The sequence below is a fragment of the Pomacea canaliculata genome, linkage group LG2 (assembly GCF_003073045.1).
Source record: "Pomacea canaliculata isolate SZHN2017 linkage group LG2, ASM307304v1, whole genome shotgun sequence".
Classification (NCBI taxonomy): Eukaryota; Metazoa; Mollusca; class Gastropoda; order Architaenioglossa; family Ampullariidae; genus Pomacea; species Pomacea canaliculata.
The window spans coordinates 29,567,619-29,590,942 of NC_037591.1; the positions used below are offsets into that span (position 1 = coordinate 29,567,619).

The following is a 23,324-nucleotide window of genomic DNA, read 5'->3' on the forward strand; positions in this document are numbered from 1 at the left end:
TTAAAACATTAACTATATCTACATTAATTTTCACCTCAGACTGCGTCCACTGCCAGTTGGAACTTAGTCTCGAACTGCCTCACTTCTGTGAAAAATGTCGATGGCAGTGACTGGAAATTACAGGATTTTTTCAAAATTGCCAACTCAGGCAAGTGCACAGGTGTTTTGTCTGATTATCTTCTTGCAAACCAGTCCACTACATTCCGTATGATAACGGACTTCAACTTCTCATTATAAAAGGTTTTTTTTTTTTTTGCTTTGGAGAAAACTGATTAAGTTTTGCTTTTTTAAAATCTTTAAAAACATGTAAATAATCATACCCATCACGTGGTTCATCAAATAGGAACAAGAAGTAATCATCTGAGTAACCAGGATACAAGCCAATTACCTTACTGTAATAAATTGTAAAGATGTTGAGCCTATAATATCCACAGGACTGTCTACACCAAGCCAGTGAGCTAGTGGTTAAGAAGACATGGGTAGTGTAAGCATACACCACTATTTAAAAAAAAATTTGTTAGGAAAGATTAGAACCAGAAGGAAATGAGGCAGAACTTATTCAATCATGAAATCACACAACCAGCACTGAAAATAAGACTCCAAATATTAAAGCATTTACCTGATGACGTAAAATGACTTGGTTCCTAGGTCTTTATAATTAGGTAACCAGAACTATATCACAGCAAGGTATGTCCATCAATGCCAGATCCAGATTTCGTTGAAGGCTTGAATAAAACCTACAACTTGCTATCTTGACAAGCTTTAATTGTTGCACCACTTTATTATCCTTTGTTAACAGTTTTTGCTTGATTTCTACCTGCTGAAGGGCAGCATAAACACTGTGGGCAGATAAGCGATTTTCTTTTAGTCTTTTTCATGTGTAAATTTTGGATGAGATGCCCCGACTAGCTGGCTGACTGTTGCTGCCAGCAATTGGTCATGCTGTAAGAAAAGCTGATTTAGGAGAAAGTGAAAATTATCGTACAAGGTGCACTTTACTAGCTTTCCCATTTACTATTGCACATACCAGAACATATAGCAAACCAGAGAACATCAAAGTTAGAAAGCATAAGAGAAACAACAGAAAAGGACTACTGAGGATGAAAGGATGAGTGATAGCATACGTGGGTGCATGTACAGGTATAGATATACATGATAATATGCTCTTGTATATAATATATGGGCAAAGAAGAAATCCAAATTTTAAACAAATGGGCATCAGCTTTGTATCTCCTCTTCATACAGAAAAGGCCACATATTTTTAACAGGTTAAACAGGTTCCATGCCTTTGTGTATGGAAAAGGGGAAACAAACCCTCAAGCAACCCCTCCCTTGCCATCTGCTGTGCAGAGAAAAAGGAAGCAGTCACAAGAATAAATGCAGCGAAGACTTTGCTGATACCACCTATACAAAAACAATGATTAAAAGAATGACTGTGCAGCTCAAAACTAGGTACACCGGCACATTACAAATGCCACAGAAATCCAGGCTGACAGCTAAAGCTCCAAGTATATTTGCACAGTATCACAATGTGAAATTCTCTGTAGTTTTATAATATAAAGCAGGGTCTTTTCAAGGTTTTTCGCCCCTACTCCCCAAAAGTCTTCAGATATAAAAGATCTATATATTTCAAAGTTTGTGTAGCATATATTCATAAAAATAAGTCCTGCCCACACTGTCATACATAAACTAATGATGTTCAGCTTAAAGATATTCAATACAGTCACCCAAGCACCATACCCACCATTAGAAATAAACAATGTTTATAACTTGGAAAATATTCAAGCACCAACGAATTAAGAAAGAAATCAGGTGCCATACCATGAATACTGATTCAATAATTGTAGATTCTATTGCACAGCAATACAAGAATTTCTTAGATCAGTCCACAAGCATTTCAATCATCCATGAACCAATAGATACAGCATAATCTTCTACATTTCTCAATAAAATAGTCCTCCAAAAATGAAAGAAAATCAATCACACATTTACTAACACCTTCAAAGTCTATTTACTCTTTTCAATGGACACAACTATCATGTCTGGCCTGACATTCAAGAAACAGATCCAGAGAGTCTTTAGATGAGAAAGAGCTATTGAAAATTACTCCACATATTAGTTTCCAAATGTGTACAGAATTTATGAAGGCAATTTGATCCTCTGACTGGTAGTAATGGTATAATTTCTATAGGTCAGAACTGGACATTACTTGTTTCCTTTCACTAACTTCATGCATATTTTTAAATGAAGCATTTTCTATTAGAGTATCAATACAATGTTATTTAGCTCTTTGACCCACAAAAAAGGGACAATGGTGTTTTCATATGACCAGATGATTCGATGTATAAGCATTTTTAAAACAATTTTACTTGGAACAGCAAAGTTAATAAAAATATCCCTCACTGCATTCATTATGCATCTTGATGACATGATGTAATATTCATTCATATGGTGATGTTCATGATTGGCAAAATAATGTGAATTGCACTGAATTAAATTTTACTCTCCAGGGGTCAAATAAACGTTCTGATATCTCTTGAATCATCTGCTGTAATTTGTCTGATCACAGTGTTTAGAGAGAATGAAGAAACTGGATACTCTCCCTTTTCTCTCTGTGGACAGCTTCCTAAGCTACTAGCTACATGCATACTGGGTTGAGCCCTAGTTAAAAAGAGAATTGACTTCAACACAGCTTAACTCTTTGCTCTCTCTCTTATAAACACACACACACAGGTCATAATATATTGCAACAGATTTTTAAAAAATTACAGGCTAGAAAAAAGGAGGCACATAACACAACCAAACAGCTGCAAGCTGAAAATGAGCAAATCTTTTTAACTTTAATTCAAAGGGGTGAGAAGAGAGGAGGAGGACTGCAGTATCAGAAACCACTGACATTTTCTATCCCTCTGCTCAGCTGAGGAATGGCTCTAACCTTTAGTTACCAAGCTTACTTCCCTGACAATTTGTGCCTCACACTAGTAGTAAAACCTGGGTGAAGAAGCTCAGAACAAACTCTGGGGAATTTACTGCATTATTTACATTACATGAAATTTATGAATTACCACCATACTAATTATGTGTCTGACCTTGGCATAAGAGGCACTACAAAATCATGAAGTAATTTTCTAAATGTTTCAGCTGTTAATTATTAACCCTTCCAGCAAAAAAGCAAATCTACCATCAACAGATCTTCAATATCTAGGCACTTCTCACAAGGAAGAGAGCAAACTGGGAAAATGCCATATGGTTAGCAACCTTCACCCAGCTTACTACAGTATTTATAAAATCAACAGTAATTTAATTAAAACAACGGCTACACTTTCACATTTGAGTTTCTGTCTGTGTGATAATTATTAGTTAAGACAGCGACTACACATGAAACCTTATGCTATTTTAAGCCAAGTAACTACATGACTACTATGAACATATAGTCAGACCTTTACTCATTTCAGGCAGATGGTTGCTAGCTCCATTATCCCTAGATATATGTTTAAATAAACTTCCAGATCACACTTTTCCCCAGGTAAAGGAGAGCACCTAAAGGTTAAACCTATATTTCAAGAACTTACTCTAGATGCTGTCTTGGCTTTGGTTCATATTCTGTTTAAGCTTTGTCTTCCAGGTAGGTAAGCCAATGATTAACAAGACACAATAAAACTGAGGGAACAAGGATGAGCCAGTACGCATTAAAACATTCTTTCATTCAAGTATACTATCCCTGCACCCAAAAGCGTTCATATCTATGAACTGAGTTTAATTACACTCCACACCAAAAAAAAAAACCAAAAAAACAACCTCAATCTAATGTGGTTAATCACAGCTGATTGACTGATCTGCTCTGGCAGATCCCTCTCAATTTCACAGCCTCAGAGCTTGAAAGCACACAATATCCTTCAACAAGTCATTCCACACTAACACAGATGGGTAGGTGTTCATTAAATGGCCACTTTTGCGACTGCTTGTGGCCTGGTGATCTGTAAGTTCAAGCGGTGTGTCAGTCAGAACACATGGGAAAATTACGGACCGTGAATGTTTTTGTACAAGAATTGTAAGCATGCAAGCTACTGAACATTACACAGAAGTTTAGGGAAAAAAAATGAATATCATACAATGTTACGTCTCAACAGATTTGCACAATTTGCACACTTTAAATTTAATACTGCCAAAACATCAGCTACATATCAGATACATGGATTTTAAAAAAAAATTTAGAATGAGCTTCTTATGGTAGTGTTTTTGAATAAACACCTGTCTCCTGGTCATGTTCTTACTGAGAAAAATGAGCAGAAATGGATTACGTTCATCACAGAGAAATGGTAGCAAAATAATACTAGATTTACTTCGTACTTTTCTCAGTTTGAGACCTGAACCACACTCAACTACTACTGCAAAAATCTTGTAAACAATGCGTCATTCCTCTCCTTTAGTGCACAAAGTGGTATACATTCTAGTACTAGTACTCAAGTATAGGCGTGAGAAAGGTGTTTCTATGCACATATGCATATATGCAATTGTATATTTCTGCACATATGCCTACATGTGATCACATATGCACCATGCACACAAAAACATATATTATTTCCACGGTGTATCATGGCAATGTGGATACATCTAGTTCTTCTTACGGAAGTGCTGTTCTCCTTGTCGGCTGAAATGGCGAATAAGATACAGTAGGAGAAGAACTGGCAGAAGGAAGGGTAGCAGTAACCATGTCACAGGACCACCTGATGGACAAAGGACAAAACTGAGAACTATTTTGATTTATAGGAGCACCTGCACTAAACACATGTTCAGCAGTACTGGTTAAAAAAACATCTAATGATTAGATGGCATTTCTTTTTGCTTTGGGTTCATTTTATAAATCCAAGTTCTTGCTCACTCTTCACATATCACACCATGGATCTGCTTCTGACAGACTTCTTTTCTTAAAAGCAAACTTTCTTTGAAAATCTTGAAGCATAATTTATGAGAGTTATTTTGCAGACATGTCTCAGCATCCAAAATATACTGATAGATAACCAAGCTCCCCACAGAAGCATACCAAAGGAGCCATATTAAAACATTAAAAACTTACTCAGATTAAATGCTTCTAATGGTTGAAGAAGCCACGAAGGTGCCTCTTCCTCTTCTGTTTTCACTTTCTTTCTATGAACTTTCTCTTGACATCCTTCTGACCGGCTGGGCACAATGCATACAGGAATTATATCTCCTTTGTCACTTTCTTCCCAGTCTTCAAAACTGTCTCCACGCTTAAAGCCACTAGAAAACAGTGTGTCACCCTCATCAGAAAACTGCGAACAGTCATGACTTTGGCTCGAACTGTCATCAACTGATTCTGACACACACTTTTTCCCTTTCAACTTTTGTAACTGTTTTTTGTTTTTAAACATCTGTAGGGCTTCACTAGCTTCTCTCAACAATTTCTCTGTATGTGAGGGCTCTTCTGTTTTCGCTTTGAACAAGTGTGCAAACTTTCGTCTTTCAGCTTCTTGCAAAGCACTCTGGCGAATTTTCTTCATACGTTGCTCCATGTCTTCCAAGCGAGTGTTTTGCTCATTCTGAAGCCGAGTGACTGCTGGGTGATTGTCTAGATTTAGATGGGGCTGCCTCATGCTGCCTGCAGCAGTGCTCTTAATAAAACTGCTGGTGCTGACACTATCTCTGGTGACACCAGACAACTCCCTCTCCTGGCTGTGGTGAAGAAACGACTCTGACAAAGAAGGTGGTGCCCCTCTCAGCGTTGTGATGTGGCCATAGAAAGTTCGGTTGAGGGACATGGTGCTGTACTTAGGGTCAAGCCCTGCCAGCATATGATCTGGCAAAGTTACACCCAAGTCATCAGTTGACTCACCCCTCTCCTTTTGCATTGCCAGCCTGTGAATATGAGAGCTGGACATTGCCCGAAGCAGCTGTGGGTACTGATGAAGGTCAAGGTTATGAGTTGTTGAGTCTGGTGCCAGTAAGGAGTTATGGGCTTTTGAATGCTGCTGGCTTGTGACTTTGTTTCCCTTTTTGTCCCGTTTGCAACGCCGACTGTTTACACTTCCCATTATCTGAGCAATAAACAGAAGGAGCAACAATGCATTTCTACAAAGAAATGAGAATGGAGATGTCAGACATATTCTCTTATACACTGGCTTCCTACTCTCTCTCACACACCTTCTTTCTTCTTCAAAAAAAATTGAAAAAAAAAACTGTCCCATCTAAATCCAAATAAATTTTTTTTAAGACCTCCCATTTTTAAATGATGTGCTGTCTTGTTTTTAATCTACTCAGCTACTGTGTCACTATCACCACCACTGCTCCTCTTACTTTCATTTCTCTCTCATACTCCTAAATCAATCATAATTATCTCGACTTACTTGCAAATCTGTCGCCTGCGTTTCAGAATCCAGCCCTTGTCTGCAGTACTTATCACCATCTAATCATCTTGTCAGGTTAGCATTGTTTACCATGGTAGAGTTGTCAGCACCTGTGCAAAAGACAATCTGTTAAAACTACAGAAAAAGCCTTTGTAAATATACATCTTTTGCAAACATACAGCTGTGTCCATCCCCAGGCTTAGTTTCCTCATACACAATCTACTCAGTCCTATGCTGTTGTTTTATTTTTTTGTCTTCCATTTCAATACTTAGCAGTTTTCTGATGGCGCAATGGAAAGGTATTTTAAATTAATTCTTCAAACTCACAAGCATTAGTCTCATGTGTGTTTCCAACTATTGTCACCCATCTGGACTAGCTTCAGAGTTAAAGTCACACACATGACCACAACAACTTGGACCTTTGAGATCACCCTATTTGTCAGAGGCAGCATCCTGCACAGAATCACTAACTTCTGATTTGGCACTTGTCTACTTCTCGGTCTGGTAGCTCATCCCATTTGTGACCTAGACTGATCTCTTCAGGCTTCCTTTCTCTCTAGCACTCCCATGAAACACTCCTTCAATGGCTCAACCTTTTGGAATTTTCTGTGACCACTTAATCCCTCCTTCATCTAATCCAGTGCACTCAAAAGAAATTTTGTTGTACCTACTATAATATTCAGTGAAATGTTTTTGTCAATCATTACAGTACAACTGTTTATTTCTTCAAAAGCTTGAGCAAGTACGTGCATATTTTTTCTGTGCTGGCCTATTGCATGACTTGTTTTGTTTATTGGAGTTCAATGCCAAGTGTGTCCTACAAGACTAATCATGATGCACCATTAACTGCTTTACTGGTATGCACCACCATGGGACACAATTAACATTGTCAATGCTATTGATGTTTAAGGATTTAATGACAGAACCTATGGTACTTGCTAACTGTGGTTCCTCTATTTATCATGTATGAGAATCCAGCACTGACTGGAGTTAATTTTGCTAGATATTTCCAAGTTATGTCAATAGATGTGACCTTTCCATGCTATTTAGCACAAGTTCTCAAACTGCTGTAAAAAAACTTTTTTTTCTGTCATTCTTTTGTATGAATCGCTATTGCCAGCAAAATGAAAAAGCAGCCTGCTAAAAAAACGTTTGAGAAAAGGGAAGGGAAAAGATTCCTCCTCTCTGAAATTGTCTGAGTGTGTGTGTTGTCTTTAACAACATTAGTCATGGAATGCGTCAGTTCAGATGCTGATAACCCTCATGAATAAAATCTGTAATTAAAGAACTATAATCGCTGTTCTTTAAACCAGAAACATTTTATTCTACTTCTTCTGTGAACATGTGTTCATTACAAACTAACATCAGAGGTTAGCTAAACATAGAAAAGAACAGCTATTAAGAGACCACGCCTCACAGTTTGGAAAGAGTTATCTGACATACTATGGCTGCAGTTTACATATTTTCTGCATCATTCAGGATGGAGTCTTTTGAACAGAAAGAATAGAAATGAAAAAAAAGACACAAAAAACTAAACAAATATTAGCAAGTCAGTTTTACAAAACAGTTAAAAGCTGCAACTACAGAGAGTAACAGCAAGAAAACATAGAACTAGACTCAGATTCCAGGACTGGAAAGAAAGCTGCCCAAAGAGGCCTTCTGCCAAGGCCGAGGCTGAGTGATATTTACAGCAGGCAGCGAGTGCAAGATAGCAGCATTTGCATCTGTCCCACCAGCCGCTTCTTCACTCTCCTTTCTCCTCTCTAAAGCAAGGAAGATTAGACCAAAGTGTGTGCATGTGTGCACATCACACATGCAGGATGACTCACAAGAAGGGCATTTCTTACTCACTTCCACATACAGCCCCTCTTAGCACTATAGTATAAGCATCATATGCTGATTATATATGGAAGCTCCTGGCTAAGCCCATCAAATTCACTCTTAACAGATGCTGCCTAAATACCTGGTACATTAGTGTCTAAGTGTTCAAGAGAGAGTCACCATATGATGAGATCTTTGATACGCTATTTTTCCTTAATAATCCCAAACCAAAACAAGAACTCAAGAACGTTTCACTAGTGAGTGAATGTGTACATGCAGCACATCATACTAAAAACAATCAACAACTAAGTTTAAAACTACAATAATTACTGTATTTAATCTCATTAAACATGACAATAACAATAGGACTAGTGTTTTTCAGTCAAATCTGCATTTCAAATGCTGATAGTAATACTGTAAAATAATGACAACTAATGTAACTTTAGGAATCTGCCAATAAATTGCTTTTGATTTTTAAGCTTTTAATATGATCTATAGGTACTACTTAACAACTCAACAATGGGCATGGCCCATTTTAAAATTTTGATTTAATAAGGCATAGAAAGGGAAATAGAAATTCTAATTTTCTCAAAACCCCCAAACACAAAACGTGGAGTTTAGGTTATAGTGTCACTTGCAAGCTATGTGTGGAGTGCTACTTTCTCAAATGTCTGTCAAAACACAAGCCTGCTCACAGACACGATAGGCTTATTCATGCAACAAAATCCTCCATTTTTTTTTTTAACACTGCAGTTAACACTATTCTTGCAGTTTCAGTGTATTTATCCAGGTTCCTGCACAAGGAACTTCCTCTGCCACAGTGAACAAAGCATGCAGGAAATTTCCACTTGTCTTCCTTCATGTCATTTGGTGACTCACAAGCGGAACCACCAGAAATGGTTTTCCTTTTGAACTGAACATTAGCGGTTAATCATAGGTATTCCTCACTGGTTTATCAACATGTGGAAGACTGTGAGTTTCTACACCACAATATTTTCCATGAATGGATAAGTTTCCAACTCATTCAAACAGTTTAAGACTGAACTTAAAACTGGTTTTTCTTCACACAACAGCATTTTACATTAAAGTAGATAAACAATTAGTAATATTACTGGTGATATAAATTGTGTTAACTCTTTATCATTAATATCCCTAGCCTTTTTGTACTATTGCTTTTGCACACTATAATGATCATATTGATAATAATTCAAATGCGATTAATGAAAAGTAATGTATCTAGTGTATGTGTGTGTTTTTGTGTGCCTCTGGCAATTATTGCCATGAGGGTGAAGAGGGGTTAAGAGTGTAGTAATTGTATGGGTGTGCAGGATGTAACTGCATGTTGTTTAGTTTATTGCTTAGTTTATGAGCTTCCAACAAAGAGAATTTTTTTATCTCTGTTGCACAGAAACAGTCAAAAACAATGTATTATAATTTGTAAAATGTAATTTTATGCCTCAACCCATCTGAGCATAAGCTTTAGTCATACTTAGCCTAGATATCATTCATATCATCTCAAATCTGATATTCCCTGGACAACACATGTTTCATTTTATGTCTGTACTTTTTTTTAAATCATCATGAGTCAGTCCATAGGACTGGGATATGGCACTATATAAATTCACTATATTATTAAAAGATTCGCATATCACATATTGTATAGTTCTCAAAAGTAGGCCATGCCATAGCTAATAAAAGTGATTCTGAGCCCAAACAACACAGTTCATTTGCCAGTAGAGGAGTATGATTCCAAGCATACTATAACAATTGGCAGCTTAAAAAAAAAATCTGAGTTCAGCAGTTACCATGATTTACAGGATCTGTACTTCTACACTCAAAGACAACATGATCCTTCAACACTTTTGAGATATTTGAAAGCAAATAGTAACAAAATAAAAATGTCATTATTGTTTTTTATACAACTTACTTTTCTCACAAAGTGTACAAGGTTTTAAAAAAGTTGCTTAAACTTACTGTGAAGAAGCACCATGGAGTCTTTACGCATCAGTCCTAACCGCTAATTTTTTTCTGTGTGCATGTGTATACAGCGTTGCAGTCTCAGCGTGTCAGCAGCATGTGGGAAAACGCAAAGCCAAGGGGTTCAAGAAAGATGAATGTGTTATGTGGCTCTCTTCCGCGCTCTGTAGGTGAGTCATGCACCAAGCTTGAACAACATTTAAGTAACATCCTCATCTTTAAGGACGATTTTCTAAATATCTCAGTTTCAATTACCAGAACGATGTATTCTGAAATAAAACGCCTTAATTTAGAAAGCAAGATGCACGAACTATAAATCATGGAAGATTTTTAGTGTTTTCTTCGTTAGGCTTTGCTCCACCTCTGACCAGACCACCCGATAAACCTAACCGCATTCGCCATAAAACCGAATAAGAATCCCCGTTCGTATCGACTTCTAGATTCATCCTGGTCAGCTTAATTCAACAAAGCAAACTCCATCTTTCGAGAATGGACTTGCATTCCTGTCTTAGTTAAAATGCTTGGCTTGGGCTGGGCAACTTCGATGCAAACTCAACAAGTTACAGTAGCGGCCTCGTTTTAAATCTTGTTCCCAGACTCCGAGTGCTGCCTGAATGAATGACCATGAGGCTCTTCGCAAGAGTTTGTACCGTAGTACGGACAACAAAACGAAAACAACGACAAAACAACAAAACAGACTCAAAAGGTTGACACTCCTATAGTGTGATCTTACCTTCTTTGTTATAATGTCCACAAGAACAGACCTGACAAACAGCATTCTTTCCCGAATCTACTCTAACTTGGGTTCTGGCATTTCCTTCGGTGCCCCATTCATGACGCCATGTTAATTGTATGCTCTACGTCAGGGTGACGTCATGGCGCCAGCTGGCAGACATCAGCGGCGCGCGAGGCTGTGGAGAGGATGGGGCGTTGAGGTGTTTTATGAAGAGTTTGCAGGTAAAAATCACTGATGAGATACGTTTGAGTGGGCGAAGATGTATGGTGAGCTCCCTAGGACTGCCTCGAGAGAGGAAAACCCGATGTCCTGAACTCGATCATGTGTCGTCTGCTATGTGTTGTTTACATGAGCTGTGCCTGAGTTAACCCTTCAGGTGCTAGTGGAAAAGTGCATTCACGACGTCATACTTGTGTGTGTGGGTTTTTTGTTGTTTTTTTTTTTGGAGTGGGGATGGGATTTAAGGATAGTGATCAGAAATCAACAAATTTCAATTAGCCATTCTAATATTGTTTCTCGAAAGATATGCAATCTTAACTCTACATCTGACAGAGTATATATCCGCTGAAACTCCTAGTCAATTATATGTAGCAAAAACACATGGATGAAAGCTAAAAAGTATCCAAAGAAGAATAAATAGAAATGCATTTATAGTCAAAGACAGTAAAAGGATTAAGTAATTTTGGTTGATTGTTTATAAGGACGTGTATATGATGAGGCATGGTGACATTGAAGCATAATAAAAGGCAAACCGCGGGGTGTAAAATGAGATCGACTCGAAAACACGTTCGGTGTATTTTGATATGTCTTACAAGTAGTTGATCAGCTTCACAGTACATAGAGAAAGAAAAAAAAAAGTACCAGCTATATATATATAACTCGTGATTCATATTCGGTTCGCATGACTGATTGTAATCTTCTTTATTACAGGAGCGTGTCTCTGTATGTGTGCAAGCGTGGTCTCGGGCGTGCCGTATAATCAGGAGTCAGACAACACTACATTAAAGAGCTTTCCAACTTAATCTTTGTGATAAGGTCAGTGTTGACATGTGTCGAGTAGATAAAAGTTTTGACTTCGCGTCACATTGACCTAGTTCGCATGCGCTCTAAACCATATATATATATAGACAACAGCATGCTGAGGGCAATAATATCTATTAGTCTCTCACAGGCGGGCCGGCTTAGCCTTGAAAGTGTCAGTGGAAGGCCAAAGCATGTTCAGCGAAACAATGACTCATCGCCACTTTCATACTTGGAGGCATCTCCGTTTTCCGTGACTTCCTTGCTGAGTCCTTGCGAAATCGAGGCAGTACTACAGCCGACACCAATAAGGAAACTGTGCTGTAGGTATAGCCAACGAGTTCACTATGCTGTCGAACCTATAGGGTCTTGCTATAAATTATTGTTGATTTTGCTACTATTATTACTATGCAGGCTATTTACTGAGGAACATTCATCAAATAAAAGAACTGTTAAACCTTCAAGGAATATACGACGCATATATAGCTATAAAAAGAAATGAGTGTACAAATAGCTATTGGTATCTCTCTTACAGACAGAGCAGAGACGAGAGGAGAGAAAAAATAGACACCTAAATTGGCCACAGAAAGTCTCAGTTCCGCAACAGGAGTTTTCACGTGCTATCGTATGTGTTCTTGCGACTATCATCTAACGAGACTCTATAGTTAAAGGGAAGCAACAACGTTCTCTGTGGTTTTGAGGTTGGCGAACTTATGTCCCCTACATGAATGGCCAACTCAACATTAATTTGTTTAGTGGAATCTCTTTTTGTGTGTCTTCATCCATCCTTCTAAAGCACCAGACCAAAGCGATATACATAAGAAGATCGACCCAAAAGCAAAAATATCAGTGGATTTGCATTGCTTCCCTGCCTACGATTTATAAACTTATTATTGTTGTTTCAAAAAGGTATTCCGAAAATTACTTATAAGCAGCACAAATAATTAGTACCTATACGTGATCTGCTTTATGTCTAGAAAAAAGGTGTGGAAAGAAGCATTTTCAGCCTTGTTTACAAACTCTTGTGTTACGTAGGGAGAATGTTCGCGTTGCTACCAACTGGCGAATCAAAAGTAAAATTTCGACCGGTATTTTAAAAAAATTATATCTATTAACATACAACAATGACATTATCGATGATACTCCATTTTAAAGAGCATTTTAAAAACATTTACGTGGTGTAAATTTTAAGAAATATAGTTTTTGTTTACTAGTAGTAAAATCAAATGAAAGATTGTAATTGTAACTGTAACATTGTAATTGTAAGATTGTAATTGTAACTGTAACAGAGAACTAATCGAAAAGGAGGTTAACCTATAGAATTAACAAAAAAATTATTTACATGATTTAAACAAACATAAAGTACTAAACACACACATTTTATTAGAATATACATTAGTATTTAAATATTACTGACTGTTTTCTTCTTATTTTATTTTGTTTGAGTACAAAACCATTTTGAATAACGAAATACCTGATTAGTTGAAGGTTTTTCAGCCTTTAAAGGGAAGTAATCTATCATGGAACAACTCCTAAAGGTTCCAGTACTTGCCTCCCTTAGATATTCATTCATTTACGCACAGAGAGATGTGTTCTGATATTTCTGTTGGGACAAATCTGACTCGGGCCAGGCACCTGTGCGCGGGTTCGGACAAATTTGACCTATTCGTCGTGAATCACTGCGCAAGGCTTCAACTAGGTCATATTACCTTGAAGCACATGTAAATCCACCATTTTCAAAAATTCATAAAAAATAACTATAAGAGATAGATTAAAAAAAAATGATAATAAGAGATTAAACTGTGTGATTTAACAGGGTTACAGACTAAGATACTACACTGGTTACAGCAGTGCAGCATCCCTGGGCTATGAGCACAGTGAGATGCAGGGTGACTTGGTCCTCAGCGGGATGAGGACGCGCAGTGATTGTGTTGCTTGGGATATGATGGTATAGAAGCAGATTATTCCAATGTGCAATGGATAGAGCAATTGATATTAGCGTAACAAACTCTTACAGCAGCAGTCTTATAATATTGCCTGACACATTTAATGTTAGTAACTTTGAAACAACAACATTCATTTTTTTTTCTTTATTCTGCTTATTTTTGTCTCGTTGGACTGGTCATCGCCTTCCAAAAAGTAATCTGTAAAGAAAGAGAAATTTGTAACTAATTTTGGTTTAAGAATTAATAATAATTAATATTACCTTTGTATTTATTCGTTTATATTCTATTTCTGATATTGCATCGTCATATCTTGTTGACTCTTCTTACTTTTTAAATTCTTAACATTTTATTCTCCCTTTCACACTAACAGAAGGAAGGAAAAGTATACTAATCGTATTTACGAAATAGCTTTCGCGACAAATTAGCGCTGAGATCTCGCGAGACTTCTCTACTGACCTCCTGACTAGGGCTCGACATCGGGGGAATTAGTCAAACGATTAGTCTTCTCGCAAGATGAACCGTCCCCGCCACACACTCCACACTCGTCTTTCTCCACACCGCCTCCATCACCCAGGCTTTTGCCGTTACACCCGAAGGCCTGCAGAATGAATAAGAGATATGATCACTTGCTTAGAAATATAGATACTAATGTGCCACGTGATCAAGAAATAAATACACTTCCTATAGCTTTATATGGATACCATAGCTATCAGGCTCACAACAAAAAGGACAGGTTCAGAAATACAAGAATAGAAAGGGATATTCAATAGGTTTACTGGCTCCAGTTTAAACCACCTGGATCAGAAACGAAGATCAGAGTACACAGACAACGGCTGCAATTCACGCAGTTACGAAATCGGCCGTTTGATTTGTGTCTATTGCATTAAAAGCCTCCTAATAATACTATAAATACAGAAACGGAGAAGAAGCCGCTGACATCCACGATGACGTTGACAAAAGGTGGTCTTACCAGACAGCGGCCATGTACACACCGCCACGAAATGTCTCTCAAAGAGTTGAGGCTCTTGTCGGTGTCAGTGCCAGTGCATGGGGTCCCGTCTGGTAGAAGAAAACTATTTGGCAACTGCTTACTGAGACTAACGCAGGTCACCGTGCACTTGTCGACCTCTGCAAAGTCGAGAGACGAGGAGTGGATATTCGGTATACAACAAAGACTTCACACTTAAGCAAACATAAATCATACACAGGTCAAGGTCGACAGTGCAAACGTCAGGATTGTATATGGATACGTGTACACTGTCAAGTCCACAGCCAATGAGAAAGCTGGAATTAGGCGAGGTTCTGTGCAAATGGGATGTTACAAATTGGACTTTTCTATGGATGGGGATTTTTGTAGGCGTGTATCTCCAGAACAGACTGGGTGTATTTGGGGAAAAAGCATCTTGCGCTGTGTGCTTTATCAATTCATTAGAAAAAATTGCCATTTCTTTAATTAGGCAACTACGATGCAATTTCTTTAGGGACGATTAGACAAGTTGCTATTTAGAGAAATCCAACAATGGACAAGAAGCCATAGTCACTTCCTTTTCTGGTGTGTTGCACAATAAGCAATCGACTAATACAGTGATATTCTCATAATTCTTCCGGGAAGACGGTCGAGACCAATTGTTCGAGAACCGAAGCAATGAACCCAACTGGATTAATTGTTTGTATTTACTGGCCATATTTAGAAAAAAACTCTATGTACTTAGAGTACCTGTACCAAACTTTATGGCAGGAGGGAATGAATGATGGTTATTGTTTTGAAGGGGAGACAGAGGGTAACTTCTCTGTATCTTTTTGCTGAGGAGAATCAGCATGCTTGCCTGATTTTTTACTGTCAATTGTTTGCTGTTTTTTCTCCTTTGCAAAATTTTGCGAAAAGTGGACATAACATTATCATTATGCTCTATTTTACCATCAGGGTGAGTTCAACAAAATTGCGATTCTGCCCATTTTGCACACATTTCATGACTCTCTCAGGCGCGCTGGGCAGAATGAACGCCATTCGGCTCAACTCGCTCATCTCGGACGGATGTTCGAGTTCCAAATATTGATTCCAAGACAAAATTTCTCGAATTGAATACCGTTTCTTCTATAAATCAATTCCTTCTATAAATTAATATTTAGTTTTAAATCAGTTTCTAATGTACATTAATGTTTAATGTGGATTTGCTTTCACTAGAAATTTAAAGAAAAGATTTGTAAGTTGTAACGTGCAGCCTAATCCCCAACTACCCCTTCCCCCACGTTGCCTTTATTAATCACAACTTCCGGTTCAGATCAAGCACTCACCACCGGTTGTGCTCCTCACGAGGCCCTCTCCAGTCAGATTGTACGCAAAAGAGCTTGTAGCCTTCATCTTGCTACAGATGGTGTTGGCCTGTTGTCTCACAAGCTCCGACTCCTCGCTGCTTTTGTTTGAGCAAGCCTTGAAGAGATTGGTACAGACATGAGGTACAAACAGAACCTTTGTGTGACAACATGAGTTATGACCTGAAGTTAACAGGCTTCCACAGACAGGGAGGTGCCAGACATCCAGTACAGAGATCTTTAGAAACTGAAGAGTGACTACGATCGAACACGAGGAATAAGAAGCACTGCCCTGCATGTTTTATTTTGTTTACTTTTTTGACCAAAACTGTTGTGCGCTGTGCATTTTGTAAGCTGACTAACCTACAGAAGTAATCACAATTTATAAGAGAAGATATTATTTGGAGAACATTGCACGTGTCATTGACATGTTTTCCATCAAAAAATAAAATAAAATCATTCTTGTAAAACTTACCGGCAGTGAACGGACACACTTTGGCTTTGATGCTGTCTCCGTGACAGAATGGCGCCAGGTATGGTCTGTAGATGTGAACATACTTTGTCACTTCTCTACACAGTGAGCGTGCGTGATTCCACTAAGAAATGTATTGGTATACACAGATCTCCTTCTATCTCAAGTGTCAACATTTTTAAAAATCTGTGCCTACTCCTCTTCCTCCTCATCATCATCATCATCTACAATTATTGCACGCATGTGCGCAAAGACAGACAGAAAGAAGAAGTAACTAAGGTCCGTTAGAGACAAACTTACTCCGGAGTGTTACACCTGCGTGTTGAGACACTGACAGCCACACCACACCTGCCTTCACAGGGAGAGAACTCACTCCATGGCCCCCACTGATTGTCCTTCTCCAGAGAACGCAGGTATTTCGGGTTCAGACTGTTCACCCAGGGCACGCAACCATTTTCATAGCACATCTGTACACGAATGATATACAATAAATACTATAAATAGATTCTTACACCCGAGTATAAGGGCGCGCGATGAAGATGTCAAACATGAAATTACGTTCACGGTTACTAAACTATTTTTGTCAAAAAAAGACACGTAGATTATTTTTATTTACTGACGTCACTGGATGTCTCAGCCTATCTGAAATATTCCAAAACATACTAATGAGACGTTACCTAGTCAACCCGACTATTCTGTGATGCCACCGGAAGTGAGGTCTTGTCATTCCCAACTGACGTGAGAACGGCGATGTTTAAACAGTTGCATGGCGCCAACGCAAGCAAGTTATTCGCCCTCAGGCTTTGGTAATTAGTGGCCGGCAATGAATTAGTATCTGTCAGTAAATGAGCATTTGACGATGAAGTCAACTCACCTTTTCTTTGGCACAAGGAGTTCCTAAAACTGCGCTCATGGTAGCAAGTTCTGGTACAGGTGATCGTCTGATGCAGGTCAGACTTTTGCAAATCTGTTCCTAAATTAAGAATAATAACGAAGTCGTAAATGCTTCAGGATTCTTACGTTCAAAATGAAAGACTAAATTTAAAGATCAGTGATGAAATAATCGTCTGACTGGTTGTTAATCTAAAGAATTTCTGTAAGCTTTGTACATTTTCATTACATATACGTCTAAGGTATGGGCTAAATACTGACCACACACCAACATAGGGCTGCACTATGTGGTGAGCATCTCACTTGACCCACACCAACACTACTAACATTACACGACAAACATGTAACTCAGTCCAGTCACTGCTTTCGATATAAAATATTATACACAAATATTATCTTACCTCTGTACTCGGAATATGTGAAGATACTCGAATCCTTCTCCTTTTACTAGTCTGCATTGGCCGTCGAACCCCAAAAGCTGACCTAATAATAATCATCATCATCATCATCATCGTCGACGACGACGACGACGACGACGATTGACAGGAGCAGAAGGGTGCAACTTATCTGTCTCACGCCTCAGGTACGTACCTACCAACACTTGTCTACTGGTTTTTTGGGATGAGGAGAGACAGACAGACAAACACAAAGCCGACAGACAAGAAAAGAGGAATGGAAGGTAATACCGCGATATGACGAGAGAGAGACAGACAGAAGAAATGAAGATCGCTCCAATCTTTGATGACAACATCTGTCTCCCTAGCGGTCATTCAAAGTACCACTTCCATAACAATTCACATCTGTCTTATTATTAATAATAGCTAGACGATATATGATGGCGTAATAACAATAAAACTTTTTACAGATTTAGAAAGGATTTCAATGATTTATTTTATGGCAAATTGATAGGTGTGTGTGTGTGTGTGTGTTTTCTGAATTTTGTTTCCAAAACTTTCTGACCTCTGTGCAAAGGTTCAATCTGGTCCAGATGACTGTAGTTGGAGATGTCCACGTTTTGCTCAAACAAGCATCTCTTCTCTCTGGTGGAAGGAAACAGTAAAAATTATTTGATACTGGGTGTATACTTGTATGTCCACGTGTGTATATGCATGCATAATGTGTGTGTTGTTTTTCTGCTTTCGTGACAAAGAACCAGTCAAAGAGTGACAGACAGAGAATAGGACAAACACACACAAACGCACGCTGTACCTTAAAGTACGGTTGAGGACTTGAGTGTAACACTCTCTGAAGACAGCTTCTCTGGTTGTCATGAACCCATGGACACCTTTCGCACACCCAGGTATGGAGTGTTCATGGGGAAGCCCCATACTGTGTGTCACGGTTGAAAGGAAAAATGAAAATCATCAGTGAATGTCATTTATTTTCTTGGCATAACTTCAGAACTGTAATACACATTTAGTGGAAGAGACAGGGCGCACATTTTCAACACACATTTCGTATATAAAAAAAAAGATTATGGACTATCGGGTGTCTCCTAAGTCGGACTGAATTAAGTTTGATTTCACAATGACAATGACAATGATCAACTTTTTTGATCAACTTTGTCATTGTCATTGTCATTGTGGTCTATGCCACGCAATATTACACGAAAGACTATGCTAGCTCCAGAAAGTATATTTTACATCGTATCAAACGCTTATTGAAACATTTTCTGTTATTTCACTTCCATCTACTGTTGCCACGTCGGCCTCCAGCGACAGCGACTACAATTATGGTATTTGCACGAAGACGCTCAGTGAGTCTGTGGCTGAAAGCCTCTCACAAAGACTTGCCCAGTCATCTGACTCCTACCTGTGGCCCATTTCGTGAGCCTCTATCCAGTGGTTTAAGTTCGATCCTTTGGCCACGGAGCAGCGCCAGCGTGGATTGCACATGGTGTTCACCCAGGACAAGCCCATCCTTCTGCTCGCGGTGCCCCTGTCATCCACAGTTATACAATGAGAGGGGTTAGTTTTTGTTGATGTTTCTCTTGTTTTTTTAAACTTTTGTTAATTTTCCTTTTGTTTGTTAGGCTGGTTTTTCATTGTGCCGAGACATTATGTTATGAGGCCACATAAGGAAGCACAAAGCTTAAATAGTTATTCTCAAACTAAGTGACTATCAAACTCAGAGATCGAGAGAAACAGAGGCAGAGGGGTTTCAAAAAAAAATTTAGCCTCATAACCTTACGGTCGTCAGGAAATAAGGTGATAGCCACCCCATCTCCCAAACACCACCACAGTTTATAAGAGCGGTCTACATCTTCCCTTTGTGCCTTTCATTCCCCAGTCTGTAATGAGTCAGGTAACAAAGGTGACTCACCTCCAGGTGACACCCCGCGGCAAACTGGGTAAAGTATTTGCCAAGTACCATAGGATTTGAATAATGGGGCTGTTATTAACCAGTATCCCCTCCCCACGGGAAAATTATATATATAGTAAAGAGAGATAAAGAGGCGAGGGAGGATAGAATACCAGCCGGCCAGCCAGCAGACAGACAGACAGACAGACGCACGTACGAGGTTTCCAGGAGGATGTAGTCGAAGGGCATGTCCACGGTGTTCCTACAAATTGTGTCCATGCGTGACCCCATGCCAGTATCGGCTGAGTCGTTGTACCAGGTCTGTCAGGAGGAACAAGTTGTGTAAGTCTGTGTAGACTTCAGGTATATTGACTTGTATTGTCACAACACTCAGGATTCATTTTTATATCTGACATTCCGTCAACACGTAGAAGCTGAGTTGGTGTTAGTGTGCATGTCTACAACAGAAAACACTTCCCGAGCTTTTATTCATCTTTGTCCGAGAGCAGCTGGTGAGTATGCGGGTGAGAGTGTTGTAGTAGATGGCGCTGTGGTGAGAAGACTCTACTCACCGGTATCTCTCGCCAAATTTCCAGGTGCACGACTTTGAAGGCCATGTTCCAGCCAACCAGCCAAGGGTTTGACATCAGAGCCGAGATCTGAGGAAGTGAAGAATAGCAAAGTATACCAGACTACTAACTGAACTTTTCTGACACTTGAAAAGCTCCACTCACTTCGCAAGAAGCCAGTGTGAGATCACGTGGTGGCATAACCTCAGAGCATCAGTACTGCTGTCTGCAATCTCTCCATGCTGTGTATCAAGTTTGAACTTTTGTTGAAGTTGTCCAACTGGCCGAAACTTAAGTTGTTAAGAAGAACAACAACAACAGGACGAAAGAGAAAAAGAAGACGAGCAAGAAAGATCCGACAGACAGGCAAGCGGAGGTAGACAGATGGACAAGCAGTCCCCAGGTCTCAGGTAGAGGTGAGTACTACTCACTCCACTCCATTTGAGAGCGACGAGATCCGTCAGCTGCTGTGTTGTGTTCAGCCCCAGCTTCTCTTCTACCCTCCTGATGAAAGCTCGGTCCAGGTAGACTCCCACCTCGACCGTCAAGTTTTCGAACTCTCCAGCATTTAACCCTGCACGGTCAAAGGTCATTCTCTGGGTCATCAACGCAAAGTGGCCTCCCAGGACATGGAACTGAGCGGAGCTAAACTAGATCGTTCCCTTGTCGTTCCCTTCTTCCCTAAATCCACAAGTCCACATGGTCTCTAAGCTTTCTCTGCCTCGTTTTAAAATCAAAGACGAGGGATTTCGAATGTGTGGATGCATGCTGACGAAGTTGTGTGCCATCAAAAGCGTCTCTGCAGGTCGTCAAGTGTTTTTTCAGTCTTGTTCTGTTCACACAACCCCCAGCCACACAAGACCCCTTGCGAAAATAAAATGTTTGTCGTCTGACCTTCAGGGTTGTATTTCAAGCCACTCTTGTCAAGGGTCATCCGCTTCAGGACATCGTCCGCGAGCGTTTGGTACGAGGTCCCTGGAGAGGACGTGACCAGCACGCGCACATGTTCAGCTTCTCGGCGCCGCCTGGTGGCGTGCAGCTCCGGAAGGGCTTGCAGCTGGATGTCTCTGTTCTTGGTGTGAATACCGCCAGTCTGTCAAGTCAGAATTGATTACAATTGTGGATATTTTAATTGGCTTTTTTTTTAATTTAAGCAATTAAAAAAATTAAAATCTCTTTCGTCCGTCCTTCTATCTATCCTCTACCTGAGATCTACTCCTTTTGGTTTAAACCAAAGGTACATTTAACTCCCTGGTTTACTTTACTACTGCTCAATGCCTTCAGTGTTTCCAAGACCTGTACGTGGACTGTGGGGAGCTGTATATAAACTGAGTGGAGCTGTGTATGAACTGTTTGGAGCTGTTTGTGACCTGTGTGGAGATATCCCCCACTTACCACCTGTCTGTATATCCTCCACTTACCACCTGTCTGTATATCTCCACTTACCACCTGTCTGTATATCTGCCACTTACCACCTGTCTGTATATCCCCACTTACCACCTGTCCATCACACAGTGACAGCGAGGCGTGCCCCTCTTCACCCTCCAGGCCGCCGCTGAAGAAACAATCTCGGACTTGTGGACGGCGCAGCTCCTCCCTGCCAGAGACACGTTCTACCACCGTCACGTCGGGACTCATGGCGGAACGTTTCTGTACAGACATGCGCAGTCGCTCACCGGAAGTCAGACGCAACTCGAAGTTTCTGGACTCTGTCGACGGATGAGCGGCGTGGTCCTCCACATCCCGCTTGGTGAGACTGAACAGTGAACCAAGAAGATGTTTGTCTGGCATCATGCACGACGCCATTTTTTCATGTGTCTACCTTACTCCTTAAAAACATCCTCGATCTGTTTCACTGACATGTTTGGGTGATTTCATCATTGTTTTCTATGCATTTCTAAATGTTTTCATCAAAACAAAACTAACTTGAGACTGTGTATTACCTGCTTTCATCTCTATAGGTATGTATTCTTTGAAAAAAGAATCTCTGCAGCTATTTCTCGATTATTGTTGTACTAGGAAGAAGTACGAGAAACGTGAATAAACAATAAACTGATTAAAAAACTAATTAACAGCATCACAGCATGGAGCCTGCTTTACTAGAGCTGTTCTGATATTTGCAGTGTTGGTTTTGGGAAAAAATGCTGACCAACCGTTTGTGTTCTCCGGATGTCAACGACGGTCCGTGGAAGAAAGCAATGTCGTCTCCGTCAGCTCCACCTGAGAGGAAAAAAAGTGTAAAGGATGTTGCTAGACCATCTCTCTCTCTGAGAGTGACTATGGGGAGGGACCTCCTGATGCTCATTAGCGACCTCGAGCATGGATAGATAACGATAATCTGGAAGCATTCGAGTGACCACACACACACATGAAAGAGAGAGAGATGAACATGTCGTCAGACAAGAATGACTTATCTACCCCTCCCAATGATCGTCGAGTCTAGTGATGGCGCCACTCACCGGATGGAGCTGATCTCCTCACGCGGTCATGCACGTGTTCATCCACGAGGACGTCTTCGAACTGCGAGCAGAAACAATCATTTCATTTCCACTGAACCGAAAATTTTGAACAGACGCCGGGTTTGAAGCTTCAAGTGTAGGCACAGACCGAAGAGAAAGGGGGAGAGACAGACTGGGTTGGTAAGGTGAGACAGGTTACTGAAGAATTCTATATTTGAGCAATGTTCTTACATTGTGGCGTTAGTAGTATGTTATCGTATATTATGATGATAAGCAGATTATACTAACGACAAGTTGTTGTGACGATGACAGATGGAACTGTGTGGTTATCCACAGCAACAGGAGGCAGGAGCTTGTCAAGTCCATTCTTTGATGCAGAAATGTAGTAATCTGAACAGAAAAAAACTGTTTTAACATCACCATTCTCATCATTGTGACTGTCGTTGTCGTGTTC

General features: G+C 39.7%; 2 protein-coding genes and 1 long non-coding RNA gene across 7 annotated transcripts; 1 reads left to right on the forward strand and 2 right to left on the reverse strand.

Moving 5' to 3' along the window:
* Positions 1-241: 241 nt before the first annotated feature.
* On the reverse strand, positions 242-11,034 carry LOC112556194. Of its 3 annotated transcripts, none has more exons than XM_025224973.1 (4): positions 10,897-11,034; positions 6,366-6,475; positions 5,078-6,056; positions 242-4,727 (listed from the first exon to the last, which is right to left on the reverse strand). In XM_025224973.1, the coding sequence occupies exons 3-4, from the start codon at positions 6,051-6,053 to the stop codon at positions 4,615-4,617; spliced, it is 1,089 nt and encodes a 362-aa protein (XP_025080758.1). In that variant the 5' UTR covers positions 6,054-6,056; positions 6,366-6,475; positions 10,897-11,034; the 3' UTR covers positions 242-4,614. The 3 variants fall into 3 exon arrangements, with proteins under 3 accessions (XP_025080758.1, XP_025080759.1, XP_025080757.1); XM_025224974.1 differs by lacking the exon at positions 10,897-11,034 and adding an exon at positions 10,161-10,746; XM_025224972.1 differs by lacking the exon at positions 10,897-11,034 and having other exon boundaries at positions 6,377-6,477.
* LOC112556197 lies at positions 6,512-13,712 on the forward strand. Of its 3 annotated transcripts, XR_003097638.1 has the most exons (6): positions 6,512-9,158; positions 10,235-10,333; positions 11,030-11,120; positions 11,830-11,934; positions 12,061-12,242; positions 12,455-13,712. It is a non-coding gene; the product is annotated as an uncharacterized LOC112556197 (long non-coding RNA). The 3 variants fall into 3 exon arrangements; XR_003097637.1 differs by having other exon boundaries at positions 11,830-12,242; XR_003097639.1 differs by lacking the exon at positions 12,061-12,242.
* A 282-nt stretch (positions 13,713-13,994) lies between these two features.
* LOC112556195 (disintegrin and metalloproteinase domain-containing protein 29-like) lies at positions 13,995-22,950 on the reverse strand. The gene is made up of 18 exons (XM_025224976.1): positions 22,871-22,950; positions 22,565-22,631; positions 21,909-22,167; positions 21,306-21,504; positions 20,843-20,985; positions 20,415-20,501; positions 20,060-20,163; positions 19,354-19,479; positions 18,751-18,870; positions 18,502-18,581; positions 17,943-18,024; positions 17,525-17,623; positions 16,951-17,117; positions 16,654-16,718; positions 16,161-16,296; positions 14,836-14,993; positions 14,322-14,463; positions 13,995-14,063 (listed from the first exon to the last, which is right to left on the reverse strand). The coding sequence occupies exons 3-12, from the start codon at positions 22,071-22,073 to the stop codon at positions 17,602-17,604; spliced, it is 1,128 nt and encodes a 375-aa protein (XP_025080761.1). The 5' UTR covers positions 22,074-22,167; positions 22,565-22,631; positions 22,871-22,950; the 3' UTR covers positions 13,995-14,063; positions 14,322-14,463; positions 14,836-14,993; positions 16,161-16,296; positions 16,654-16,718; positions 16,951-17,117; positions 17,525-17,601.
* Positions 22,951-23,324: the final 374 nt, after the last annotated feature.

Coding starts and splice junctions, on each gene's coding strand:
- LOC112556194 (XM_025224972.1), bottom strand. CDS start 6,424: ATGGTGATAAGTACTGCAGACAAGGGCTGGATTCTGAAACGCAGGCGA. Junction 6,057..6,376: donor GGATTCTGAAACGCAGGCGA/CAGATTTGCAAG, acceptor TTTATTGCTCAG/ATAATGGGAAGTGTAAACAG. Junction 4,728..5,077: donor ATTAGAAGCATTTAATCTGA/GTAAGTTTTTAA, acceptor TTTGTCCATCAG/GTGGTCCTGTGACATGGTTA.
- LOC112556195 (XM_025224976.1), bottom strand. CDS start 22,073: ATGTCTGTACAGAAACGTTCCGCCATGAGTCCCGACGTGACGGTGGTA. Junction 19,480..20,059: donor TACATCCTCCTGGAAACCTC/GTACGTGCGTCT, acceptor TGTGGATGACAG/GGGCACCGCGAGCAGAAGGA. Junction 18,025..18,501: donor GATTGAACCTTTGCACAGAG/GTCAGAAAGTTT, acceptor GATTATTATTAG/GTCAGCTTTTGGGGTTCGAC.